The sequence below is a fragment of the Styela clava genome, chromosome 1, assembly GCF_964204865.1.
Source record: "Styela clava chromosome 1, kaStyClav1.hap1.2, whole genome shotgun sequence".
Classification (NCBI taxonomy): Eukaryota; Metazoa; Chordata; class Ascidiacea; order Stolidobranchia; family Styelidae; genus Styela; species Styela clava.
This window is the reverse complement of record NC_135250.1, coordinates 20,444,311-20,472,102: the sequence shown is the minus strand read 5'-3', so window position 1 is coordinate 20,472,102 and position 27,792 is coordinate 20,444,311. Positions and strand designations below refer to the sequence as shown.

At 35.1% G+C, this 27,792-nt stretch overlaps 4 protein-coding genes across 4 annotated transcripts; 2 read left to right on the top strand and 2 right to left on the bottom strand.

Annotated features, from left to right (window-relative positions):
- The first annotated feature begins 246 nt into the window (after positions 1-246).
- Positions 247-8,799, top strand: LOC120338338 (tumor necrosis factor alpha-induced protein 8-like). The gene is made up of 2 exons (XM_039406320.2): positions 247-648; positions 6,588-8,799. The coding sequence occupies exons 1-2, from the start codon at positions 497-499 to the stop codon at positions 7,012-7,014; spliced, it is 579 nt and encodes a 192-aa protein (XP_039262254.1). The 5' UTR covers positions 247-496; the 3' UTR covers positions 7,015-8,799.
- A 2,564-nt stretch (positions 8,800-11,363) lies between these two features.
- On the bottom strand, positions 11,364-16,339 carry LOC120346967 (uncharacterized). Its single transcript, XM_039416770.2, has 2 exons — positions 15,719-16,339; positions 11,364-14,136 (listed from the first exon to the last, which is right to left on the bottom strand). The coding sequence occupies exons 1-2, from the start codon at positions 15,907-15,909 to the stop codon at positions 13,734-13,736; spliced, it is 594 nt and encodes a 197-aa protein (XP_039272704.1). The 5' UTR covers positions 15,910-16,339; the 3' UTR covers positions 11,364-13,733.
- A 317-nt stretch (positions 16,340-16,656) lies between these two features.
- On the bottom strand, positions 16,657-19,324 carry LOC144425776 (uncharacterized). The gene is made up of 2 exons (XM_078115406.1): positions 19,009-19,324; positions 16,657-18,257 (listed from the first exon to the last, which is right to left on the bottom strand). The coding sequence occupies exons 1-2, from the start codon at positions 19,209-19,211 to the stop codon at positions 17,927-17,929; spliced, it is 534 nt and encodes a 177-aa protein (XP_077971532.1). The 5' UTR covers positions 19,212-19,324; the 3' UTR covers positions 16,657-17,926.
- Positions 19,325-24,533: 5,209 nt separating this feature from the next.
- Positions 24,534-27,451, top strand: LOC120348278 (fatty acid-binding protein, heart-like). Its single transcript, XM_039418394.2, has 4 exons — positions 24,534-24,782; positions 25,709-25,884; positions 26,465-26,590; positions 27,201-27,451. The coding sequence occupies exons 1-4, from the start codon at positions 24,710-24,712 to the stop codon at positions 27,252-27,254; spliced, it is 429 nt and encodes a 142-aa protein (XP_039274328.1). The 5' UTR covers positions 24,534-24,709; the 3' UTR covers positions 27,255-27,451.
- The last annotated feature ends 341 nt before the right edge of the window (positions 27,452-27,792 follow it).

Sequence of the window (27,792 nt, the reverse complement as noted above, 5' to 3'; positions counted from 1 at the left end):
AAAAAATAAAATGTTGATTCACCAAATACAGTTGTGAATTGAAGAATGCTCTTTTGCACATTGTCTTTGCTCTATCTCAACAGACCTATTGTATCCCAATAAAATACAGAGGGTTAAGTGTGGCTTTTGTTATTGAAATTGTTTTGTCATAATTACATGTTTTTGCCCTGTACTTGTTTTATGCTAAAAGCACAATTCTATTTAATGATATACTATGTGTCTTAAAATATTATAAATTTGGAATATTCTTTGTTTTCTAGAGGTAATATATTGTTTAGTCCAGCACTACTGACTGTTATTGCCGAGCACGCTAGGGCTGAAAACATACGGCATTATCTGATTGTCTATAATTACTTGTACTTTGTCATTGTACACATCGGTAACGACCAATCAGACTACAGCCGGCGAACGTATTCAACAGAAAAAGCTTGCCCTTTTTAAGACCAAGGAAATAACCTGGTGACAATTTTTGCAAGTTATTCCATCATAAGGATTCATGCCTGACGCAAGTATGGGAGATGACGTAGTTAAGAGTAAAGATCTTGCGCTTAAAGCGCAGAAAAAGATTCTTGGGAAGATGGCGTCGAAAAATTTAACAAGGCTCCTGATTGACGACAAAACCGCTGAACTTCTGGATGAATTCGGAAAGTAGGTGTCCAATTTTATATAAACAGTAACATGCATTTGCTTTTGTGTACAGTTGATTGAGCTCCAATTGAACCGTATACTTTTCGATGCCGTATAAGTTAACGTAATCAGATTAGCACAATGACTTTTAATTAGTTTGTAGTTTGATTTCCTAATGAATTTTTAATGTCGTAATGTCGTCTGTTTTCGCGCATATTGCATGTATGTGTTTGTTAGCTTCCAATGAAGTTTTTTGAATGTTTAGTGGGGTACACGGATATGGTCAAAGCTAACTTTCGTGACGCTATTGTAATTTTTCTGCATCCAGTATGGTTTTCAGAATTGACTTCGTACAATTACCTGATGTCGATCACTAGATAAATAGGTAATTTTAACCATCACACACGACTATTCACGCAGTTTCCACTTTTAGACAATTAGTGGCGAATAACTGCTATGAAGTAGCAATTATTTTCTTTGGCTAAATGAAAATGTAATTGCTTTCAGCGTAGCGGATTTAGTTTTGACGCGATGTCTTTATTCTTCTGGGAATAAAGTGTTATTACAAACGCCGTTAGTCATTTTTATCAAAGTTTAATATCAAGATAATATATTAATACCTTAGAGGTCTAGCCAAAACAAATGTGATATCCCGTTTCAAACGCCCTTCGCCCATTTGTGAGGTAATTAGGCTTTGACAAATGTTCAAACTTTAATTGAAGTATGTAATTTTATCCCTCAGAGCGTTAGTTTTAACAGATATATGTGAGTCAGTTAAATGAACATTTTTGTTTTGTTTGTTGTATTACCGCCGAAATAAATAATTCATTATAAGGAATTACATTTGATAATAATATATATATACACATAGGTTTCGTTTCAACGTTCGGACCGTGTGGAAATATCAAAAAATGACATTTTCTGTTAATTTAATTGGTCATTTTATTTTCATAATCTTATTATGAAATTGAATTAGTAAAACAAAAGAATCGTTGGCAAAAATATCACCAGTTTTTCATATACTGCATTCCTAAAACTCTCAGACATGAAATTCCCAGTTTCAAACACGATTAGGAACTTCCGGTCAATCGTTTCAGCTAAGCATGGGTTAATAAATTGTATTTGGCGAGATTTTAGTCTAACGCTTTCATACTTTAAGAATCGTGTTGTTTTCGAATAGATTTGAAAACGCATAGAACAATATAGAAAACGTATATCTATTGTCTCACTTTTATGTGTGAAAATAAATTGAAAAATTCTGTCTTATTAAGACAGTACAATTAGTTTATAATGGTGTTGGCTAGTCGGTGACTTTGGGTGACTTCATATTACATGCTTACACGACTTGGCGTATCTCTTATCCATGTCAATCAAAATGACTTTGTGTAAAAGTACACTGGACTACGTGACCTTTTTGACTACATTATACATAATTCTAATTAGGACCACATATAAGAACGAGCATGATTATCACCTTTTTTCACTGTTAACCAAGATGAGTTCTGAATCATTCGAAAAATACATTGACAGAAAATTCTAGAAATGCGGCGATTGAACATTATAAGAATATATTTCGTCATGGTGTATTTGAAATAATAAATGCGAAGTTGAATATTTCGAAAGATTACTATAACTTGAATATTATAATAATACTTGTCGTGGCGTGGCCATCATTCAAATAGAAGCGTAATGCAGTATATAAATTTTAAATTGAAGAGAGATATAAACGTATACACCCACTTAGAACACGAGGTAATTTGTAATAAGGTTATTATTGAGATCTGATCAACACCGCTTAGTTATCTGTAATGTTAAAAATTCCTTGTACTCGCATTATATGTAATTCACTATTATGACCGAGTTGTATAGGCAACGAAATCTATACCAATTTATGACCAACGTTGTTCGTTCTAAAATCGACTGATCAGTCAGTGAAATTGTGTTTGATGGTTCCCTTGAAAGTGTGAGTTCTTGTATTCTTATGTCGTATGGATATACTGGATAAAATGAACCTGAAAAGCAATCTATCACAATGAAACAGTCATTTAATGTAGTGTAAGATGGCCGTCATCGCTTATATTTAACACCAAGTCTGTATAATATCGCAAAAACCGCAAACATCTACCGCAAAAGCCCTAGTGTAAAAAATTGAGATATACCTTACTATTAGAATCGACGCTGGTTTTTGTATGGATGGAAATGTGATTGATTTAATTAATTGCAGTTTTTTTTAAATCTAATATTATAGGACTATCAGCTCATGTTGGTAAAACTTTCATAGAATAATTGCCACGATTTCTTTTTAAATTGTTTCCCACCGATCACTTTATAAAAAATTACTATGCTTGTCACTCAACTACAAGATCACCGCCTCATGGGATTTGTATGTTTTACTACGATAAAAATGAGTTCATTCGTCCAGAATTTATGTCACTGAAAATTTTGGTTAATGTGGGACTCATCATGTATTAACACGGTCGTTCAGTGGTTTGTATGTACTCAATTTATTATGCAAATGAAATACTAATTTTCAACATGGATTTGGCGACTCAAATAGAATATTATTGGAGAAATGTATTTATTAATATTTATATAATCCGGCTAGATTTGTTAATATGGACAATACATTCGATATTCATTGTTGAAACAATGGAACTTGTCTATGCTAATAAGACCAATATTTAGTCTTATTTTGACTTTGAAATGGTAATTTGGTATTGAGGTTTCTTGACCACTCAGAAGGAGGTTGGCGCCTAAAACATAACGGTCAACGTCGGGCCGAAACTTTTGTTTGATCATAATGATTTTAAAGAATACATCTCCGCGTGACTTATTAAAATTCATTTTATATCTTATTTGAATAATAATCGTGAGGAGACAGAACAATAATTCAAGTTAAAGAAACCGCCCTGTTAAGAAAAAATAACATCGAGAAAATTGAGATATTATGATGGTCGCCAACGATTGGACTGCGTATCTTCTTAAACTTATCCTTATCCAAAACTAGACATGTATTCCATCAAGTTTGCATCTTATTAATTCACTCTAAATAAAATGTTTTGAAGGGTTTGCATTGTTAAATCTAAGTTTGGATTAAGAACACGGCAGTCGCTGAACATGTTCTTTGTTTCCTTACCAATCGGTCAGCCTATCAATATGATTCGACCGCATTCGATTTGGCATATATCGACCATTTCGGACAAGTGATGCTGAAAATGTTTGATATCATTAACCCAACCATATTGCATGTTTACTTGCTAATGCGTGCATCATTTAGAACGCGTTATCGATTCCCCGTCTAATACTTGGTATCTTTATGGCTTACTCGTGGATCACCAAAATGACTGCGCATTTCCTCTACGTCACTTTTTTCTTGCGCATGCGCATTAGAGTTTTACATAATTAAGAGTAAGGTATGTTCTTTCTATATACGACTAAGTATGGTACCGGAGCAAAACTTCATCGTAGGTATGATTGTACTGGTATGAATGGAAAATTGTGACAAATGACCTTTTCCGAACATGTTGAATTGTCGTGCGAAAATACGGTGATATTTAGTCCAGAATCAATACATATTTCATCAATGAAATTGTATCCGCTTCAAATTAAATCAAAGCAAATTTTGTGACTATTCATCGCTGCTGGCTCAATCATAAAAAAAGATGAAATTTATTTCTCACATCAAATATTATTTCTTACCGCTTCAACTTTACAGATAGTGGAATTTGAATTAGGCCGTCGAACCTGGGATAGGCCAAACTTAGCATATCGTCACGCTAATAACTAAATTGCGTAAGTCTTATTTAGCAATTTTGAGATAAACGTTAAAAACTTCCTAATGATTTTGTTATGCCATTTAGAGAAAATAATTTACCATGGTTTAATTTTTAGTCGTATCCGGATTTTAAATTAATTTGTAAATTCAATTTGTAGTGTAATGTAAATTCAAATTTATAAACACTAAGCTAGAATATATGATGCAAAAACTCGAAAAATACCACGTCGATGCTACTTTGTATTTGTGACGTCACAATGGTCTCGTGAGATTTATTAATATGGAACAATCGCAATAATGTGCACGTCACATAAATCTCCATCATTATACGTTTCGGAATCCTTGGGATAAAATCTGAAATAACTGACTGGCGTGCAGCATTACATAAATAACTGTTGTATAAAAAACTCAGAACCGACAAAAAAATGACTTACGCAATTCGGTTATTAGCCTGATGATATGCACCCTTCAATATTTATAACGTTTTGGCAGATGCCCATACTCTTCAGGGGAAAATGGTATCTTCCGGGTTTCACTTCCTTACCTATACTGAAGTCAATTTCTTTTTTCACTGAAATATCCAACGTCTTCAATCTGAGTTTATTGTCTGTCGCGTAAATTGATTTCCACTAGAATCCAAGAGTAAGGTTGTTTGAGTTATTATTCGATCATATAATAGACCGGACTGAAATATTACATTGGTTTCATTTAAGTCGTCTTATGTTAACGATGCGCATTATATTTTACATAAGGTGATCAATTTATACGACCAACATGACTGTGGGTCACTGATCATGTTCAGATATCGACAGTATATGGAAAATTATATTTTATTATAAATTATAATTTAGTAATGCGCCATCATTCCCTAAATATTATAGTATATTCATAAAGTCTTGTTACAATTTCAAAATTTTGTTATAAAGTCATTTATCAGTATATTTTTACCATTTTTTTTTAATTTTAATTAGTGTTTACTATTTTTTCTACCTCATTTAATACGCCTTTAAATGCTCACCATTCATTTGATGTTCCAAAAGCATCAAAGTTCTTTTCCTCTAATTTAAAATATGATTTAAAGAACACCATGTATACGAAGTGGGCAATGCTGAACATCTCTTGTCAAAATTTTGGAAAGTCTTTTTCAAAATTACACAAGACAATTATGTTTTTTTTTTAAATAGGAAGATATTCTTATCTTTCACGTCTACAGATACAAGCGAATTTTCAATATTCCAAAACGTGATAATATTATATTATTTATTAAATTCATAACTCGCGTAAACCTGTTGAAAGTTTCATGTTGCATTACCATATATCTTGTCGTGACATGTGATCTACATGATGTGTCGCGTTCAATATTCATAATGTTCCACATATTGTATCATGCTAAAATGTAACGTCAAATGTCATGACACAAAATCGAATCAGAGTTATTATAACTGCGTTACAGCATTATTGCGTTACCTCGGAATGAATTTATCCATATTATGTGCTCTAAAAATCAGAGTGAAATAGTTCTTATTAAGCTACATCATGGCTAACAAGTATGTACGTTTCGGACTTATAAGATACACTTCCAGGAAAAGAAGAGTATCCCAGCTTTTTTAATATGCAGTTATTGGTGTTTGTTTAAATTAACCTTGACTGAAGGCGCTTATTAATATATAAAACCCATTACTATTTTCTATATGATATTGCATAGCGTACCCATTTTAGTTCTGCGTTGGTCATGAATCATTTTTCACCTATATATTACAAATTTACCTCCGCATATATTTCCCATTTATTGATGTATTCAAAGGTACAATAATTATCATAATTTTCTACTGGAAAAGCAAAATTGCATTTAAGACATTTAAACGCAGTTCTTTGTTTAATTGGTAAATAACTCATTACCTACACCTACACCCACATCAAATTTCGCTTATAATAATTTGTAAGGCAGGTTGCTAACTGACTCATGTCAGCCCGGAAAGTGGCATCCTATTCAGTGTGCACTTTTTGGAAAACAAGAGACATCCGCCAAATATCGGCGTGCATACGCATGCAGTTTTTGCATACAAATTTACCAGCGTTATCTTTGCGGTATTGGTCTGTTGTGGTTCATTCGTTGCAATAGTGAGTTTTACGTGATATTCAGTTGTTCAATTTGTATAATACATATATGTATTTTTATTTTCAGAGTTCGCCGGGATTATTCTTCAAAAAAAGACTCCGATAAGCTCCACCACAACCTAATTAAAGTTATGATCAAAGTAGCAGTGCTTCATAAAAACGAGCAGTTCACTGCAGCGGAAAGAAAGCTTGCTGAAAAACTTCAATCAAAGACCAAAACAACTGCTATGACCCTGGTCAGCTTTGTGGAAGTCGACTTTACATTTGACAAATACGTTCTATCAAAACAGATAAACGAAGGTCGTGCAATACTCCAGCAACTCGTGGCAAATCATCTTACTGAAAAATCAAAGGGTCGCATCAACTCTATATTTGATCAAATCGGCGATACCGACTTTTTAGAAAAGCTTTTTGAACCAAGTGGACCATACAAAGAATCTTTGCACAAAATAGTAGCTCGGATCAACGACTTGATCGAAGATGGCATTTTGTGAAGTGGGGCATCTAGTAGTGGTTGGTATAACAAAACTGTGATGTTACATGTAACCGTAGCCCCTTGTCCAAGAGGTAGAGAAAAACGGCTACGATTCAGAGACAGCGTCAGGATCATAAAATGGCGTCATTTAATGAAATGTCCTCACTTCACACAGATTTTGCAACACCACAAGTATTATTGAGACTAGAGTGCAAAATCAGCCAAAATTGAATAATTGTTGTTGCTGGGACTTAAACTGTTATTGTTGATGGACGTTCACATGATGCGGGAAATGACCAATCCTTGCATCTTGTCGTGGTTGTTGCCATCACTTAAACTTGGCCCTAAGCGCTCAAAAAGAAGAAACACTTTCTCCAAATGCACCGAATTTATATCAAAAAAACCTCTCAAATGACTGATGTGCAAAATCTAATATTCTCTTTGAAACCTATTTATCTATTGGCCATTCATGATCTAAATATGGGTTAGAAGAATGCGGTAGCGCATTGATGCAATCAAATTTGATCATTTTTGATGTGCAAAATTTTAGGATGCAAATTTTTATACCGTGCAATAACCTTTCTTGCCATTTTGTTTATCACCCATGAATGACACAGCAACGTAAATCTTTCTAGAAGGAATTCACTCAATAATATTCCGCGTTTGCTGTCTGATAAAGCTTGCATGATAAAACGAACCAAACGTATTCATCTTTTTCTCTATGATCTAACTTTTCTTTTTCGCATTTTTGCATTTATTTTATATTTATCATTCATTTTTTGCTCATTTTACTGATCGTTAGTTATGTCAACGCCTTTCATCTAGGTTTTATTGCCGTAGAAGGTTTTTCCGAATTTTAAAGACTCAAACGCAAGGGGCTCTACGAATATCCTCACAAAAGCAGACTAGTTAATTTTACAATATTATTCATGTTACATATATGAGAATTGCTATTCTGATTGTGTCTCCCTCCTTTTAGTAAAACAAACTTTTTGATTTTTATGGATATAGTTATAAACGATTTACTAAATTCACCGTGTAAATGATACTAAGTTATACTATAGTGTTATTTTAACTTTGCGGTGTGATATATTTTAAACGGCCTTGAGAAGGTTCGTTAAAGTAGGACAAGTAAAGTGATGAAACGAAGGATTGTCCACATAAGAACTCTTGTTTGTATTCATACGGGGCCGTTTTTTTTTTTATCTCCGTCATATTAAGCCTAATTAAACTAGGTGGTTCGAGCAAGCCGGATTTTAATATGCATACCAAATTTACCGTAATTTATATTCGACATCGCTATCTGCGCCATCTTACAAAGCCCCTGGACTGGCCAGCATGCTAACACTGCAGTATATTATAGTCTTAAATCGCAAGTCTTTAATTTTCCCAGCATATTCAAGAACCTGTGCAAACTTTCCGATTTTCTCTGCTTTTTTGTTACGAATAACCAACAGAAGCATACTCGACCATTCATTAACAATACCTTATTGTATTTTCAGCAGTATGGGTATATGACCAATACATGCTCATTTAAATTTGTTTAGTTTAAAATTTGATTTTTTTGTTCTTATATTTTATAAGGCAAAAATGGCTTTCTAGATCGACTCGGCCCGATAACAAAACGTTGTTGAATGAGTGTGTTCGTTCGTATTCGGCCAGTTGATGTTCCAGGCTAATATTTTAAGATCTGATTTTACTTTTTATACGCACGTTACTCGGCTCTTTCGTTGCCTAGTTTTCTTTTTAAATTTAAGTGTCTTTTTTCGAGATGTTTTCTGCAATTATATTGGAAATATGATCAGTCCTGTATGTGAATTCGTGACTGGGTCCAACGACAAGCGTAGGTTGGGTATTAGATGGAAAAAATATTTTGTGCGGCACGCCAATTTGAACTAGTTTCATTCATTTTGCTTTCATTTTACCCAATGCTCGTAAACACCAAAATCTATTTTTCTCACGTCGGTCTAACACACAAAATAGAGATTCGCAAAGATTTACAAATTGGACGTGTCACCAGGAGAAACCTAAACGAACGATTATTCGGTCGATCGCAAGAGTTACTTTATTTTGCGATGAAAGCGGTTGAAAACGAATCGAGCTGCCAGTCGGAAAGGCAATCTAACTATAACCAAAGATATCAGAAGCCAAAATATAGCTGAGAAATAGAATTTAGAGATTAGCCAAACAAGATGACAGCTTGAAACTCGCCTGAACTGCTTTATTGCAGGGTTGCAGTCAAATCATTTGAGACATGTAATATGTCATTGAAATAAGTACACAAGTCCGTCAAGAGAATTTGACTGCAATGATTCTATTTATTGAGTAGCAAAAGAGTATTACAAGATTCCAGGAGTAGGCATAACTATACATGTAGGGTATATTTTACGTTGATCTGCTACGTAAAAGTTGAAATCGAAGTTTAACCAATTTTGTCTAATATCGTTTGTTTATTTTACAGGGCTATGAGCAGATATCACAGAAAGTTAGTTTTCGTTAAGCTCAAAATTGCTCTTATAATAATAACCTTTATGATATCGCGCAAAGATGGCACGCGACGTGAATGACATCATCAAACTATCTAAAATAATAATAGGTCAAGCTAAACGTAAATTTCGAATTCAGTGGAGAATAAAGAATTTATACTCGCACGTACTAGATTAAACTAAATTAAAAACTTCACGGGCCGCACACTATTCAAAATTGGCCCATCTCGGCGGGCCGCACAAGTTTTCCTTGTGGGCCACAGGTTGCACACCCCTGATATAGAGAACAACGACCTCTCCTCATCAGGTATTGGGATAGTTAAACAGTCATTCATTTCAGGCGCACTAAATTGATTGAAATATTTGATTTACAGTACATTATCTTTAATTTTAACGCTCGGGTGTTTGCAAATGATGTTCGCCCGTGTATTTCCTCATTCAATACTTACTTATCGATTGTGTTTCTACGTAGAAACCCTATCGATAGCACAAGTTAACATTATCGCGAGACTTCTGTATTCGATTCTTACCTATTCTTGACTCGTCAACTGCAACGGGAATGGCGTTTACAAATATCACCTCCCTTTAATACCAACTAATGGTACCGCGACAGAGAAACTATTGGCTTTTGTAGGCCATAAATTTATCCCCTTCTTTTGTAAGGAAATAATACCTTCATACATTGGAGATGGATTTCTTGAATCATTTGAAAGAGATCAAGACAATCCAACAGAAATCTTTATTAGTGAGCATGAATGTGGTATCGATGTACAGTGCACAATATCCCCCACGATGACGGTACAGCAGTAATGGAAAGATATCTATCTAAAGATATAAAATTAATAGGTGAGAAATATCTTGCATAACAGAAGCTGCTGCCTTGGTTCTTACAAACAACAACTTTGTTTTTGATGAGAAATATTACCTTCAAATTCAAGGAAAGGCGATGGGAACCAAGTTGGTACTGAAATATAATGATATTGTCATGGCAGATCTGGAGTCTAAATTATTAGGAAAACCTTTTTCAAACCACATGATTATTATTGCCGCTTTATTGACGACTGTTCCATGATTCGGACGCATGGTAAAGAGAAACTTTTAGAATTTGTTACCCTAGCTAGCAAATTCATGACATCCGACCATCAAGTTGACTTTCGAATACTCACCGAATAGTATCACGTTTTTGGATGTCAAAGTTTACATCATTAAGAACAAATTAGAAACTGAATTTTTTTAGCAAAGAAACAGATTCACATAAATACCTATACAATACCGCCATCTTTCTGTCATCCTAAACATGCGACGAAAAATATCCCCCAAATCCTTTACATCAGAATAAGAGGAGCTTGTTCAACTACCGAGTTTTTCGACAAGCGTGCGGAAATAATGGAACGATACTTTATGAGGTGATATTAAAAAAAAATCTTATTGACAATGCTTTGCAGTTTGTGAGAGAATTAGATAAAAAACTTTTTTTTTACTACCCAACATGGTAAGTAAAAACGAAACCTTGCTTCCTTTCATTAGAATCCATCACCCAACCCAATTTTCGAAAAAATTACTAATACGTTTTAAACAACAACGAGAGATTGAATTTTTTTCCAAATCCACCTGAATTAGCTCACCGAAAATGCCCTACACTCAGAGGCAGGCTAGTTAGAGCCAAGCTGAAGCCAGCACATGTCAGCTACAATCCAGTTTTCTTTTTATGCGGAAGACAGTCATGCAGTACCTGCGAACATTCTAAAGAGAGTAAAGTAGCGACAAACAAACACAAAACTATTCAACTAAAAATGAATCAAAAAATAGCGTGCAACGCGGAAAAAGTCGGCTACTTGATAAGCTGTAACAAATGTGGCATACAGTATATTGGCGAAACAGGAAGGCATCTGAAATATCGGATCTCAGATCATAATATATTAGAAGTATTAAATCGAAAAACAGAGACCTGGTCGTTGGTGTTCACTTTATCCAACCTGGACATCCACTGAAAGACTTTGGTGTAATTGGAATTAGTTGTACATATTAAGAATAATATGGAAACACTCAAAAATCAAATCATTAAACTCAAACAACTTGATTATTGATGTGAAATGGAGCACGGTGATGGAAAATTGGTGTTGACGGTCACCGATGACCAAGTCAGACTGTATGATGTATAAAACAGAACATCCATAAGGTATAAGATAATTGAAAATTGGTGTTGACGGTCACCGATGACCAAGTCAGACTGTATGATGTATAAAACAGAACATCCATAAGGTATAAGATAATTGAAAAATTAACGTACAGGTATTGCGGATAATGGTTTATTAAAGGAAAGAACACTGTCCTGATTCCTGGGAATATAGGATATACGCCAAGTTCAGCAAAATTAATGGCTTCAAATGGTTCAGAAAAATTGAAAAGGATTGTTCTAGTATAGTATAAGAAAAACAACAATTTGTCCCCAAACAGTCATTTTTCGAAACGAAAATTCAGAATCAGCAGCTGAAGGCTGTAAGAAGTGCTTTGATCCTACATAGAAATACTTGCTCCTCATGAGACCAAGGACATTCTCAGAAAGTATAAATGACCAAGTTTCGACTTTTCGGTGATGGAGTACTGACGTCGATGGTGCTATTGTGTGAACGAGCATTGTCTGAACATTTTTGTGCCATGGATTATCAATTTTTCTGCAAATAAATTCAGAGTTAGGAAAATGATGAAAAAAACGAGCGATGTCGACGATACGACGTTAAAATATTTGTTAAACTGGGGTCAGTTCAAAAAAACACTTAATATAAGAGGATAGAATAAAATAGTCCACAATATGGATAAATAATAATATGTTTAATCCGCAATACAATTAATTTTTGTTAATTCAAAAAGCTCCACAGCATACCTGTAAATCTGTCACGGTACACAGTTTTAAAACCATGTTATAGAAACAGTATATAACATATAAATATTGATTGATTCATTGAGTTTTATACTACACAGCATTATCCATTCAAATGCTTTCGAGTGACTCGATCTCATTCCACTTACAGTTCGAGACCGCGAATGGAAAAATAAAAAAAATGACGACGACACACAATATTTGAACACAATATCGTCACGCTAAAAACCGAATTGCGTAAGTCATTTTTAGCAGTTTTGAGAAAAACGTAAAAAACTTTCTAATGATATTGCTATGCCATTGAGAGTCAATAATTTGCTATAATTCAATTATTTGATCGTAGCCGGAAATAAGTTAATTTGTATGACGCAGTCATATGACGTCATAATGGCGCACTGTGACTTAGGCAGAAATGTGTCTAAGACTTGGGGACATACGCATTTTTGCAACTTGACTATATGCAGCAGTCCTGAAAACCAAACAATCCAAAAACGAATATAATTCTTAGTATCTACGATGTCTAATCCCCAAAATAGCTAATCTGTTTCAATTACATTATTTTTTATGTTTAAAAATATATATTTCATCACTATAACACGGTCTGCACACCCACCGAAATAGGACTAAGATTAAATATAAAGAATAAAACAGCAATGTCCCCCTATATAGTAGCCGAACAATGTGAATTGGACTCAGACAGTGAATATCACAAGTGCACGCCTTCCTATACTGTAGTATAAATTCAAATTTATAAGCGCTAAACTAGAATCTGAGATGCAAAAACTCGAAAATCCTTCGCCGAAGTTATTTCGCCTTAGTGACGTCACAATAGTTCTGCGTTAACAATGAAAATTCATGGTGACGAAACAATTGAACAAATTTGCATGTCATACAAAATCTCAATCTTTATGGGTTTTGAAATTCTTAAGATAAAATCTGAGTTAACAGACAGGTGCGCAGCATTAGATAAATACCTATTTTATAAAAAAAACTCAAAACTCGGTTATTAGCCTGACGATATTTTGTTTACGGCACAATGTAAAGAACCAAAAGATTTGTGGAGAATAAATGAAAAAGGCTGATTAACAAACTATGAATTCTTAAAAGCATTATAAATATACAACGGTACATATTATATATATAGTAACTTTTATATAGTAAGGTAGAAAAACTACCCAAACAGTTTACGCTGCAGTATAGGATACGTTAGGTCTGAGTGTTTATCTGCTAATACATGAAAGTTTTTCATATATTTACGGGAGCTTTAATGATTTTTTTCTGGGTTTCAACATTGTTCTCAAGAATTTCGAATATTCCATGATTATGTTGGTGGCATTTTCCAATTTTGAACAAATATCGACTTTTAATATTTTACGGCTCTAAAGAACCCGACTGACTCGCGAGCTCCACAAAATCTACCTCGTAGTCGATCGGTCTAGAAAGAACTATATGAACATGGAAAGTTAGACCATGTTGTGTCTTATAATCTTCGATGACTTTCTTTAGTTCAGTGCGGTGATTCGTGGCTTTTTGAGTTGCAATAATAGCTTGTGAATCATCGTTGGGTTGGGAGTCGAATTGTGAAAAGTTTTGTTGACGAATTTGCGTATTCTTTCTCAAGGTTGTATTTCGACTTTGAGAACTACTTGGTCCGTCATCAGAATCGCTTTCATCCGATACGAGGTCTATTATGTCAGAAACAGACTGATCACGATTGCTGTTTTGTTCCACAGCTAATGGGATTTCCTGTCTTCTTCTTAAAAAGTAAAGTGCTCTGTGTGGAGAAAAAAAAACATTTTTGCATGTGTACTTGAATAAACTACATTAACCAATATATGATGTAGGATTTTAGACAGAGATGGACAAGTAAAAATAACAACAAACGCAAAAATGCACATACATATATACATATAGTTATAGACTTTTGATGCAGTTCAGTAGCTGGAAGCAAGTAAGCCCCGTAGGATCAAAATAATCCAAACAAAAACACAAATTGAGATCCAAGATTTTACAAAATCGAGGAGAAGATTTATTACTCTAACTCAGTAATCGGCAAACTGCGGCCCGCGGGCCAAATGCGCACGTGAACTAATTTTTTGCGGCCCGCGACATAATTTTTGCGGCCCGCAAACAACCCGTCTTTTAATGCATAAAACAAAAATTGATCCTAAATTTATTATTGCCTCCACCCGGATTTATGTGGTAACAAGTGCTGCTGTACGGCACTTGTTTCGTTATAAGTAGCGTCAGTTCTATGCCATTTACTTGATGAACGTCCCATCGTTGTGACAGGCCATAATTTGAAGTTTAATGCGGCGATTGTTCGTAGACGATGAAATAATGCGGCCCGCGCGCTACCGGAAATATGTATATTTGGGCCGCAAGTACGTAAAGTTTGCCGACCACTGCTCAACTAAACCATAAGATCCACATTTTTTTTTATCTTTTGACTGGGTTCGAAGCATCAAAATTGTTTTGGTAATATTCTGCCTGCAGTAGAAGATTTGAAGGCCAGGCATGAAAACGGCAAATTCGGTCGCGGAGAATTGAGAGTTTTTCGGAATATTTTGTCTCAGAGTTTCCAAACTCATGATTTCGCGCCTTCGCATATGTGGACACTTGGAGTCGTATCGGATAGACACTCAAAGTGGCAAATTTTTACGTCCAAATTTGCGTTAATTTCTGTTCCTAACCTTAATTTATCTGCCACCTGCATATTGTGCAACGGTATCAATGTGAGGCGATTTTGTTTCAGTTATAGATATATATATAATGATTTAATATACTAATGAGTTGTTGCCTGGATATTTATATGCTATAGGAGCTTGGATAGCGACACATATATATAGGTTGTATTAAAAATTACTTTGAACTAAACACGTGCGTATGAAAGTTTGCAACGTTACAGAAACCACGAGATCTAGATTTCATATCAATACAGTTTTATTATCAAAAGTCAATAAGACTTTTTTGCGATATTTAGTTTACTATGTATTTCGATTTAACTCGTCAGGGTCGGTGCGGGTTCTCTCGCAATCATTTAATGCCGTTTCCGTTTACTCATAAGCTCCATTATTCTCTGTATGTTGTATAATGGAGACGTTGAATGATTGTGTCAACAAGAACGTCTATGTCTATGAATTGAACTTTAAATGAAGTATGATTTCAATTGCAAATAGGATATAAATTATAGAACACAGTAAATAAAAGAATAACAGAACCAGCAATCGGCTGCTCTTAGATTGGTACAAAGCCTCCTACCTTCTACCGCGGCTATATATGAGATCATTTATTATTCAATAGTTGTTGCATTATATTATTCTTCAGATACGGAAGTATTAACAACATGATTTCACCTGAAGCCTGTGTTTCTATAGCTGACTTTCCTCCAACCTTTCGATCTCAGAAAGGGCTCAATGACTTTTTTGTGTAGTGCTGAAGGCGGTTTTTTTGGTGTAGCAACATATAAAAAGAACACATTTTCTTTTTCTCCTGCTTCGTCTGCATCTCTCACATCTGCAAGTATATCTTGCGTATCAGGGTCCATACCTCCTATAATAAGACCTCTAAGCCTCGAAAGTAACAAACGTTAGAAGGGCTTCCAGACGAGATTGATATTTACACAGAAAGGTTCACTCATACCTTATATTTGCTTTCTTGATAACCTGTGTTCCCTGTAAGAAAATTTCACACTGCGCAAATGTTGTTTTTACTGAGCAAGACTATTTTAAAGCTGAGCAGAGTCCTACATTATTTGCATATCATATATTATCTACATTTCACTCTCTTCAGCAGTCCGTATTGTGGCGAAAAAGTTCGAACAGCCTTCTCTTGTACCCACGTTAAACAATATAATTCTGTTACCGTCGTCCTATGATGCTCACGGAAACACTCACTAATATACACGATCAAACCTTACGCACGATAAATAGCGTACGTGTAAAATTTCCCTATACCGAAACTTGCGTTTCACTGCCCGTCGAACAGCTCCCCCGCATCGCGCTCTACAATGCAAGTAAATCCGTATATTTTGTATGCTTGCTGGTTGCGGATAATGGCCGATGTGTGAATCGGATTTTCCTCGGATACAGTAATCAATAATTGGATCGTTCTGCCATTCGGATTGATCAAAATCAAATCCATACGAATATGGGGCCTAAAGTAACGGATTTAACTTTCTTATGTTGATTTCAAGTTCTTAACTCAAGTCTTCTTATTTAACTGAGGTTTCTTGTACAACAATTTATCACACAAACATGTTCACATTACATCATCTGTCGAAATAACTGTTTTCGTTCATTGATGGTCAGAATATCTTCAAAATCATTGGGTAACCGTTGTGAAAGTAAAATTCCCACATTGTTATGTAATTTGAATAGTATATCGTCACGCTAATAACCGAATTGCGTAAGTCTTTTTTAGCAGTTTTGAGAAAAACGTAAAAAACTTCCTAATGATATTGTTATGCCATTGAGTGTCAATAATTTGCCATGGATCAATTTTTTGATTGTAGCCGGATTTAAGTTAATTTGTATGACGCAGTTAAGTGACGTCATAATGGCGCACTGTGACTTAGGCAGAAATGTGTCTATGACTTGGGGACATACGCAATTTTGCAAATTTACTATATGCACCACGCCTGAAAACTAAACATTCCAAACACGAATGTAATTCTCAGTATCTACAATGTCTAATCCCCAAAATAGCTAATCAGTTTCAATTACATTATTTTTTATGTTTAAAAATATATATTTCATCAATATAACACGGTCTGCACACCCACCGAAAAAAGACTAAGATTAAATATAAAGAATGAAACAGCAATGTACCCTTATATAGTAGCCGAACAATGTGAATTGGACTCAGACAGTGAATATCACAAGTGCACGCCTTCCTATACTGTAGTATAAATTCAAATTTATAAGCGCTAAACTAGAATCTGAGATGCAAAAACTCGAAAATCCTTCGCCGAAGTTATTTCGCCTTTGTGACGTCACAATAGTTCTGCGTTAACAATGAAAATTCATGATGACGAAACAATTGAACAAATTTGCATGTCATACAAAATCTCAATCTTTATGGGTTTTGAAATTCTTAAGATAAAATAAGAGTTAACAGACAGGTGCGCAGCATTAGATAAATACTTAATTTATAAAAAAAACTCAAAACTCGGTTATTAGCCTGACGATATTTTGTTTACGGCACAATGTAAAGAACGAAGAGATTTGTGGAGAATAAATGAAAAAGGCTGATTAACAAACTATGAATTCTTAAAAGCATTATAAATATACAACGATACATATTATATATATAGTAACTTTTATATAGTAAGGTAGAAAAACTACCCAAACAGTTTACGCTGCAGTATAGGATACGTTAGGTCTGAGTGTTTATCTGCTAATACATGAAAGTTTTTCATATTTTCACGGGAGCTTTAATGAATTTTTTCTGGGTTTCAACATTGTGCTCAAGAATTTCGAATATTCCATTTGATTATGTTGGTGGCATTTTCCAATTTTGAACAAATATCGACTTTTAATATTTCACGGCTCCAAAGAACCCGGTCAACTCGCAAGCCCTGCAAAATCTACCTCATAGTCGATAGGCCTAGAAAGAACTATATGAACATCGAAAGTTAAATCATGTTGTATCCTATAATTTTCGATGACTTGCTTTAGTTCAGTGCGATGATCCGTGGCTATTTGAGTTGCATTTATAGCTATAGGAATTTGTGTATTCCTTCTCAAGCGTGGTCTTCGACTTTGAGAACTACTTGGTCCGTCTTCAGCATCGCTATCAGTGATGATTATTACCTCAGAACTTGACTGATCACGATTGCTGTGTTGTTCGACAGTTGGTGTGGTTTCTTGTCTTCTTCTCAAAAAGTAAAGTGCTCTGTGTGAAGGAAAAACATTTTTGTAATTGTACTTGAATAAACTATACCAGTGTATGATGTATCAGTTAATCAGCTAGAAGAAGTACGCACAGTATAGGATCAAAATCATGCAAGCAGAAACACAAATAAAGTGATTTAATTTTAGGTAAAGGGCTTGGTAATTGATGCCTGGATATTTATATGCTATCGGAGCTTGGATTACGAGATACGTTGTTTGAAAAACTACTGTGAACAAAACAGATGTATATATATATATATATAATATATGTTTATAATATGAAAGTTTGTGACGTTACTAAAGCCATAAGATCTAGATTTTATATCAAAGTCAAAAAGACTTTTTGCGATATTGCGTTTGCTTCACGCATTTCAATTTAACTTGCCGTGGTCCGTGCGGCTTATTCGGCGATTATTTATTCATAAGCTCCTTCATTACCTATATAGTGTATAATCGAGACGTCGAACGACTGTGTCAACAAAAGTAACGCTATAAACGGACCTTTAAATGAAGTATAATTTCAATTGTCGAATCGGACATAAACTATAGAATACAGAATATGAAAGAATAACAGAACCAGCCCTCGGCTGCTCTTTGATTGATACTAAATCCCTGACATCTCCTATTTTTTGCGTGATTAACAGATCAACATCGCTGCGTCGCTGTTATATGCTCATGTTATCATTTATCATTCAATAGTTGTTACAGTATATTATCCTTCAGATATGAAAGTATAAACAACATGATTTCACCTGAAGCCTGTCCTTTCATAGCTGACTTTCCTCCAACCTTTCGATATCAGAAACGGCCGAATAACTTTTTTATGTAGTGCAGAAGGCGGTCTTTTTGGCGTAGCAACATATAAATAGAACAGATTTTCTCTTTCTCCTGCCCTGTCTGCATTTCTCACATCTGTAAGTATATCTCGCGTATTAGGGTCATCATTACTCGCCATACCAAGACCTCTACGCTTCGACAATAACAAACGATAGAGATAGATTTCAGACGGGATCGATATTTACACAGATAGGTTAACCCACGCATTTTATTTTATTTGCTTTTCTGGTAACCAAGGTTCCCTCTAAGCTGCGCAATTGCGCAGTACCACCAGAACATCTGCGCAGTAAAATCTCATTCTCGCGCAGCTTCCTTTTTAAAGCGCGGTTCATATTTTCATATGTAATTTTATTCACGCTTATCTAAAATACTCCTATGTTTCACGCGTATTTTGGGTAACCCCTGATCATTGTGATGTCACACATGTGTCTGTCACGCTCAATTACCTTGATTTCTGTATGCCAGCACGGGGCAGTGTCGCATTTCGAAATTTTCATCGCGCGCTCTGGATTTCGAGTTGTCAACCCCGCCAAATCTTGTTATATTGTCTGTAGTGAAGTTGAACACATATGAAGATGGAATTTTAAATGGTATCAAATGTGCCCACTGCTTGTTACAGGAAATTTGCTTGAATCTCGAGATTGGGACACATGAGCTTATACTGAATGATTATATAATAAGTATATTCACCAGAAATTACTAAAAAGAGTGTTAGGCATTTCAACCAAAACCAATATACCGGTGTTCTTTATTTGGCGTGTGAGTATAATGTATATTTAAGGAAGCAAGGCTAAAAATAAGAAAATCGTGATACCGTTATGTATAAGCTAAAAAAAACAAACTACTAAAATTTGCGAAATTTATTGCTATTCCGCGTCAAGGAATGTGATATTCTGCAAAGTATGTCGGAAGTGGCAATAGATAGTGATTTGGAGAAGGCAAATCGTGGGCGGGACTGACTATCTAAAACTTCATTTAAATCATGAAAGCACATTGACGCACTAGATGCATTAACTCGAACTTTTTCACCGCAATACCGACCGCTGAAGCAAAATTTCATGCCCTAATTTTGATGGAAGCAATGATATTTCAACAACAAAAATGTTGAGATTGTACATTAATAGGGTTAGAATATTTAGAGATTAGAATATTTTTTTGACTTCAAAGCGGGACGCTTTCAAAAACATGACCACTTAGCTGTGATCCTGTAACTTTACAGTTTCCGATTTTAGTACATGGGCCTACATTTAAAGACGGCTGTCTTCATTGACCATATTTGTCATCGAAAGTTCATGCGCATATTCTTCGTCTGAATATCGGGTTCAGTTCGAAAAATAGAAATGAATGGACCTTTCCCCAACCTTTGACCCCTGAAAAATTCTTCCTGTACTTTACCATTGCAAAATTTTCGGGGCTATTTTAAGAGTGCTTTTGCGAGTTGGCGCCTGTAAACTGGGGTATGTGTTTCACACCATCATCATGATTGATCGCATACAACAATCTGTTTTTTAAAAGTACCTGTAAATAATTTTAGCCTAGTCTATCACAGCTATTTCCACACTAATTTTTTATTACTACAATTAAATTAAAACTCCTAGGAAGACAGAGTGATCATTGAATTATCTGATTTATTTTTTAAATTTCCGAAATAAACTGAAAACTAACGAATAGAGTTCAAAAACGCGAAAACAAGGTAATGTTTACGACCACGCTTGAAAATCTGTCTGAGTGAGAAAAGTGTCTGAACGGATGCGAAAAGGGAGCATTGTTACGTCACTTTTTGCATCTTGCTGATTGGCCAATGCCACGAAGTAAACAAGGAAGTCGATGCTCGGTGAAAGGTCCTCGTGAAAGACGCTAACGATACAAATGATCCGAATTTAGATTTGGTTATGCACAACAAAAGGTATAAAGAATAATGGAATAGTCTGCCGTTTTCAAGCATTGAGAATTTACCTATTCGCCCAAGCATGCTTTTCTGTAGATAACACATTCAAAAAGACGTTGGTTAATGTTACATTCACGTGAATGTCCGAACAGGACCAATTAGAATTGGTTTTACATGTGATAAGTTCGCTAACAATGTTGGCGGGAAACAACGAAACAAACAAAATAACGCATTCACCTTCAGTAAGTAGGCTAGCGTTGCGCTACACAGCAACAACAGTAAGGAGAACATGTTCGTGTATTATGCTGGATGGCTGAACGCCAAAGCGGGACTATTGGCTGACTTGTCGGGACGGCGGGACAAGGCGCTAAGAAGCGGGACTGTATGGTAAGCCTATACATTAAGTACAGAAGAAGTTAAACGTGTGGTTTGTTCGCATTCCGATAATATATGATAGGCTACTATTGTAACTTTTCACAAAGTTTGCAAATAATTTAGGGTTCTGCTCAGCCTTAAATGGGTCTTGCTCAGTAAAAACAACATTTGCGCAGTGTGAAATTTTCTTTGCGGGAACACTGCTGATAACCCGATTTGTACAGGTTGAGCATCCAATGTATATAGATGGGCGTAGAACATGGACACCGACAAACAACATAATTCTGCTCCCGGAAACACTTACTAATATGTACGATCAAACCTTACGCAAGATAGATAGCGTACGTGTAAAATTAACCTATACCGAAACCCGCGTTTCACTGCCCGTCGAACAGCTCTCTCCAACCGCGCTCCACAATGCACATAAATGTGTATATTTTGTATGCTTTCTGGTTCCGGATAATAGCCGATACCCGAATAGAGAGTGCAAATCGGATTTTGCTTGGATATACAGTAATCAATAATTGGATCGTTCTGCCATTCGACTTGCCCAAAATCTCTATGGTTTATAGCAGGGTTTCTGAACATTTCCCCCGTTAAGTACCCCCGAAGTCATGAAATTGTCAACACGAACCCCCAGTAATCAGACACCAATCAAAGTTGTAATATATTGACTAACAATTTTTAAACTGTGTTTTAAAGCATTGGATCCCAACCGCTGGTCTGCGGACCGGCACCAGAAGCTTTTTTGTCGGTCTGAGAGAAATTTTGTTGTTTTTCTGCCGTCTCTGTCGCTTCACCGAACCCAAAATAACGATGTTGCATTTGTTTATTACGCAATTTCTCTTTCGCCGACATATTGCTGTTTGCGGTTTTAATGGCCGACGACGTTTTGGCGCCAAGTTTCCACACTTTTCGGTTCCGATTCATCGCAAAAGCGTCCGTCAAATCTCGCAATATTCAGAACCCAAAGATCGACACACGTGTTTTTTCTGTTCTGCATGCTTTTTCTGCCTAATATGAACATCCAAATAAAAGGTTATGATTATGAATATTTCTGTGTTCAACCCAGAAAACAGTCATGAGCAGTATAATATTTCAGGGTTTCGTCTTGACATCCAGTAAAATACGAGCTTGCTGCAACCCTGCATGTGGTAACAAGACGCGCAACAATAGCATGGGGCGCAGAGATCTTTTCCAGGTGATGAACAGTAGGGCTGTGAATTCCAAGTTACCGACGACTTTGTCATATTAATGCAAATTCATTTTGTTTGAGGCGTTGATTAACTGCAGAGGGATTAATATGAGTTAACCAACATTTTGACATTTTTTAACAAGAACGATGACAAAGTTCCAATTCAGGAGTTTGATCCACTCATTCACTCCACTCAATTTGAGGTCGGCGCATTTTTTGTTTTTATTCATGTGAAATGTTTTCAAATGTGCCTTTTTTACCTAGAAGCACAGTGAGTGCCCAACATTGCATTACATTTCGCAAATATATGTTATTCCTTTCAATTTTTTGCCGATTCGCGAGTACATTTTATTTAATTTTACCGGTCCGACAGAAAGGTTGGGAACCACTATTTTAACTGATATTAAATAAAAGTATTCGTTTTATTTATACAGAACATTAGTTTGAAGGCTGTCCCTGTTTTCAATTCGAGTAGCAAACACACATTGTCTTTTTGAGATTTCACAGTTTGGCTGCAAAGCTGTGAATTTCACATTGCTGAGTCACAGCAACGCAAGATCAGGGAAAATCCACGCATTTTCCTCTGATAGTAAAGGACATAAAAAATAGCAACACATGAAAACTCAACTGCCGTTCAAGTACCCCTGGAAACCTTCTCGTGAACCCCTGGGGGGTCGCGAACCCCAGGTTGAGAACTCCTGGTACGTAATCAAAATCAAATTAGATCCGTACTAATATGGGGCCACGAATTAAGCTACTTCAACAATTAATATAATCAATAATAACTCAATACCCGTTTACAATGAGATGCTTTGTTACCAGTTGATATTCAGAATGATCATCAGTTTATTGGTCATATTACATGAAATAATCCTTCCTCTTGTCACTTGAAAGATTTCACAAAAACACAAGGCAATAACGGTATGATCAACGTGCTCAACTTTTTTGATATTTTGTTGTGAAATCTAGTGGTGAAACCATTTTGTGATTTATGTAACATATTTTGAAATAATTCAATTCATTTTTTATGTCATATTGTTAAATTTGATGCCAGTTTTCGAATTTAATGTTTGAGTTACTTGAATTTTCCTAACTTGTATACTATTTTGATCGGTACAACTACGTTGAATATTTGCTTTTCTCACGCCTGACTGATTACACACTTTTTCAACATTTCACCCCTGTCTAAATCACTAATTGTTTAGTGCAAGGTCGTACCATCGTTATCGAATTGTGCTCAATCTTTGATGACAGAGATGTCGGATCATCAGTTTGCACAAACCAGTTTTAAACGTTCCAGTAAGAGCCAGTTTACACAAAGCGTATGTTGAGATCATACATGAAACTAACTTACAGGCAATAAAAATGATGACCGTTTATTCAATGTTCATGTCATCACAATCATCAAAATTCATTTCAAGAAACCAAACATGTTATATGCCTGGCCAGAGAAAAAGTGTCCATATTTTTGTCTGCGCATCGTTGTTCAGATGAAAAAAATACGCTAACATGGCAATTAACTGTAGTAAATCAATTTTATCAAACCAATATTTGCCGTGTTCGTGTTCAACCGGTTTTATTAGTTACCAGAAATTTGATTAGTATGCTCAGTAACTTCTCCAGGGCGCTGGCAATCCTGTCGCTGCTATTTGACTGTCTAATATCCAAGGCTGTCGAATGGTCAACGTAACTATGGTTAGTGCATTTGATACCTATATAACTGAGCTGAATTGACTGCTGAAAAGTATAAAAATCAGAGATTCGGGGAAGGTGTTATTTATTTCATCAGTTTCAATATCTACCGACGTAAGTTTGGTTGAATTAATAAAGTATATTATAATATTTCATTTTAGAGAAGACTATCTTTTGTTCAACAAATCCATATGCCGTTCATTAAATCGAAGCCTATAATTCTGAATTTAGTGAAATATCTGGAAATAATTTATTATTTGCGATTTGCAATTGTACAAACATACTTTCACTGAAGAACAGTTTCAAAAAAATCACCCAGCATGTGATTCGAGGCGGGTTGTTGGGTGCGACCTATTCCAGCTCTTGTTACACATCTATGTTTATTTATATTATTTGATTAATGTCGAATGAAATTCTAGAATTCCTAATTTACGTTAAGTATTGAATAGAAACTAAAAACTGAAACATGCCTTCTCAACTTCTTGGAAAATGGAAACTCGGCAAAAGTGACAACTTCGATAATTATATGAAGCAAGTTGGTAAGAAGTTGGATATAAGTAATAAAAAGAATTTTGTTTTTAAATTCATCTAAAATTTGGCAATGGATTTAATGTATTATTAATTATTATTGATTATTATTAATCGCTTATTTTAATGTACGATTTCTTGTTTATGCAGCGGGTTTAGATTGCAACGAGAGATATTTTGAAAGCATATTGATAAAAATTTGCTGCATAACGATATATGCGTTACAGGTCAGAGTCCAGGCATGTGAAACTTTGTCTCACGGGCCAGAATTGTCTCGTTATTCACCCCTGCCAAAAGCATATGCCCATTATCTCATATTTATTATGGCGTTGTTGAGAATTGTCACAAATCTGATAACGATTATATATAACAACTGTGCCAACGACAATAAGAAATATTCATGCTTGTAGGAAATCGTATATCTAGTGAGAAACGAGAGATTATTGAGGTCGCAGTGTGTTCTCTTTACCGATGCTTTCCAACTAATAACGCACTTGCGCTTATAATATCAGCTGGCTAGCTTCTATAGCCTAGTAGAAGAGAAACGCACATTTCGAGAATATATGAGATTCCAATTTGAATAAAAATAATCGTATTTTAGCGACTTTTTCTTCGAAAAAAAAATCGATTTTTCACATCAAAAACAATTTAGCAAACCAATGCATAGGTCCAACTCATGTCTGATCAGCAAACACTTTTTCAAGAGTAAAGGCCATAGGGGACAAACCGTTTGATTCTGCTATTACATTAAAAACACCGAACTTTTATTGTTTAACTTCTTATTAAATATAAATTTTAGGGGTACATGGGTACTTGTAAAATTGTATATATATGATATTTGTAAGTAAAACTCATAAATTTATAGTCTGACCACACCGTCTCTGTTAGACATTAAACTTTGACACCCAACCTGCGAATATAATCTTCTGTATTTCAGGAGTGAACATCGCTTTGAGGAAGATGGCTCTTATTGTGTCATCAACATCCGAAATCACCGAAGAAGGCGAAAATCAAATAAGAATAAATACTCAAAGCACATTTAGAAGTTCCAATGTTTTGTTCCCGCTCGGCAAGGAAATTGATGAACATACCATGGATGATAGGGACGTAAAGGTTTCCTGTTTAAATTACTTTACTCTGTTGCCTGTCTAATTCGACGAAGGGTGGCCCGAGAGACACTATACTCAGTTAATATTGTTGACAGTGTGAAACTACTGAACTAGAATACGGATATATACAAGCATTACTTGACATGTAAGGAGATGTGAACTAATATTTTTCGAAGACTAGCATCTTCGCATTTCGGCATGACGCTACCCAGATTATCACACTCTGGGTGAAGTGGAGATTGAAACCCAAAATGTGTTAGCTGCGATGCCAACACAGTTAAGTTTAAAACGTTTATCCCTAGAAGACCATCGGTAGTTTGTTAGAGGCCGTTTGACTATTTTATCATTTTACTTCGATTAGCTCTGTCTGACAGCATCAGCTGTATGAGATTCAGATGACAAAAACTATTCAATAATGATATGCTGTGTCTACTCACCACCCCAGATGATTTGTTAAAACTGAAAATCGGATGTCAATATATTCTAAATTCCGAACAAAGACCTCAGTCTATTCTTATAAAATAAAAAACACGCGAACAAAGCGACAGCCTCAATTTTCAACTCAAATTAATACTTTACAATAGACCACCGTAGTATGGGATGGTGATGACAAATTACTAGAAATTCAACGATGGGAAGAGGGAAAAGACAAAAAGAAAAGAGAGACAAAGATTGAATGGATTTTAACTGGCGATGGAAAAATGATTTTGGTGAGATGAGCGCGTATAACTAGCCCATTAGAACATATTTTGGATGTTAAAATAAATTTCAGAAAAATGAGTAATTTAACATAAACTTGCAAGTGTATTCACAGATACATTTATTGCCCTAAGGTCACGACACTATTTGCTAGTTTGGAGTTTTCATATTAATATTTTCCGCTGCAGAAATTTAAAAATAGGACTTCATCTTTGACCCCCAATACTAGCTAAAACGCTCAACTTTGACTCCACATACATAGTAAATGCATGATAATTCAAAATAAATCACATATGAAATATGAAGACGAATTTGCAGCTGTCTCAGAAATCAGAAAAAATTGTTTACAAACCATATTTATAGTCCAATTTGTCATCTTGAATACGTTTCTGTTTCACACCACTGTATCGACATTGCTGACGTATATTCAATTTTCAAATTAGCGTTCACTAACGTTCTTAAACAGTAAATTAAAATAAAGATGCGGATTGTACACACTTTTACAAACACTATAGCTCTACCTATTTTATATCAACTCCACATATCTGTGCTCTGCCTAGACTTGTTGGTATAGATCTTATAACTGAGCAAAAATTTTATTTGAAACTCCATATTTTTCAGAGGTTGGAATGCGAAGGTGTTGTGTGCGAAAGACATCATGAGAGATGTACATGAAGAGTATATAATATAAGGAATACGTACAACCTGCAGAATTATGTCAATACAATTAAATATATTTCATTTTTATGTGCAATTTTTGAACAATTGATACAATAGTTTTACCATAGGTAAATTTTGTTTATTTGTTGTTAAAATAATGTTACTTGTATCATTTTAATTAAGTTGAAACAAATAAAAATAGAATGAATTTTTTCGTTTGCGTTCAAATAGCAACATAGGTAGAGTTTAAAATGGGCGCTACGTAACCCAAAGTAAACAACAAGCTTTCCATCAGATACTTGAGAGACATTCCTTACAAGCAATCTTGGGGAAATGAAAAAAGTTGTCCGTCCTGGGTGTCTGCATACGGGGCCATATTAAGACCTACGTGGGCCTGTAGCTATAGTGTAGTTAAAGACTTATATTTCATCCTATTCGTTGTACAATCACAACAACCATATGTACATTTCGTGTCCCAAAAGCAAATGGTTCAGTAGTTAATGAACAAATCGATTTTTGATAGCAACATGAACAGAAATAAAAAAAGACAAAA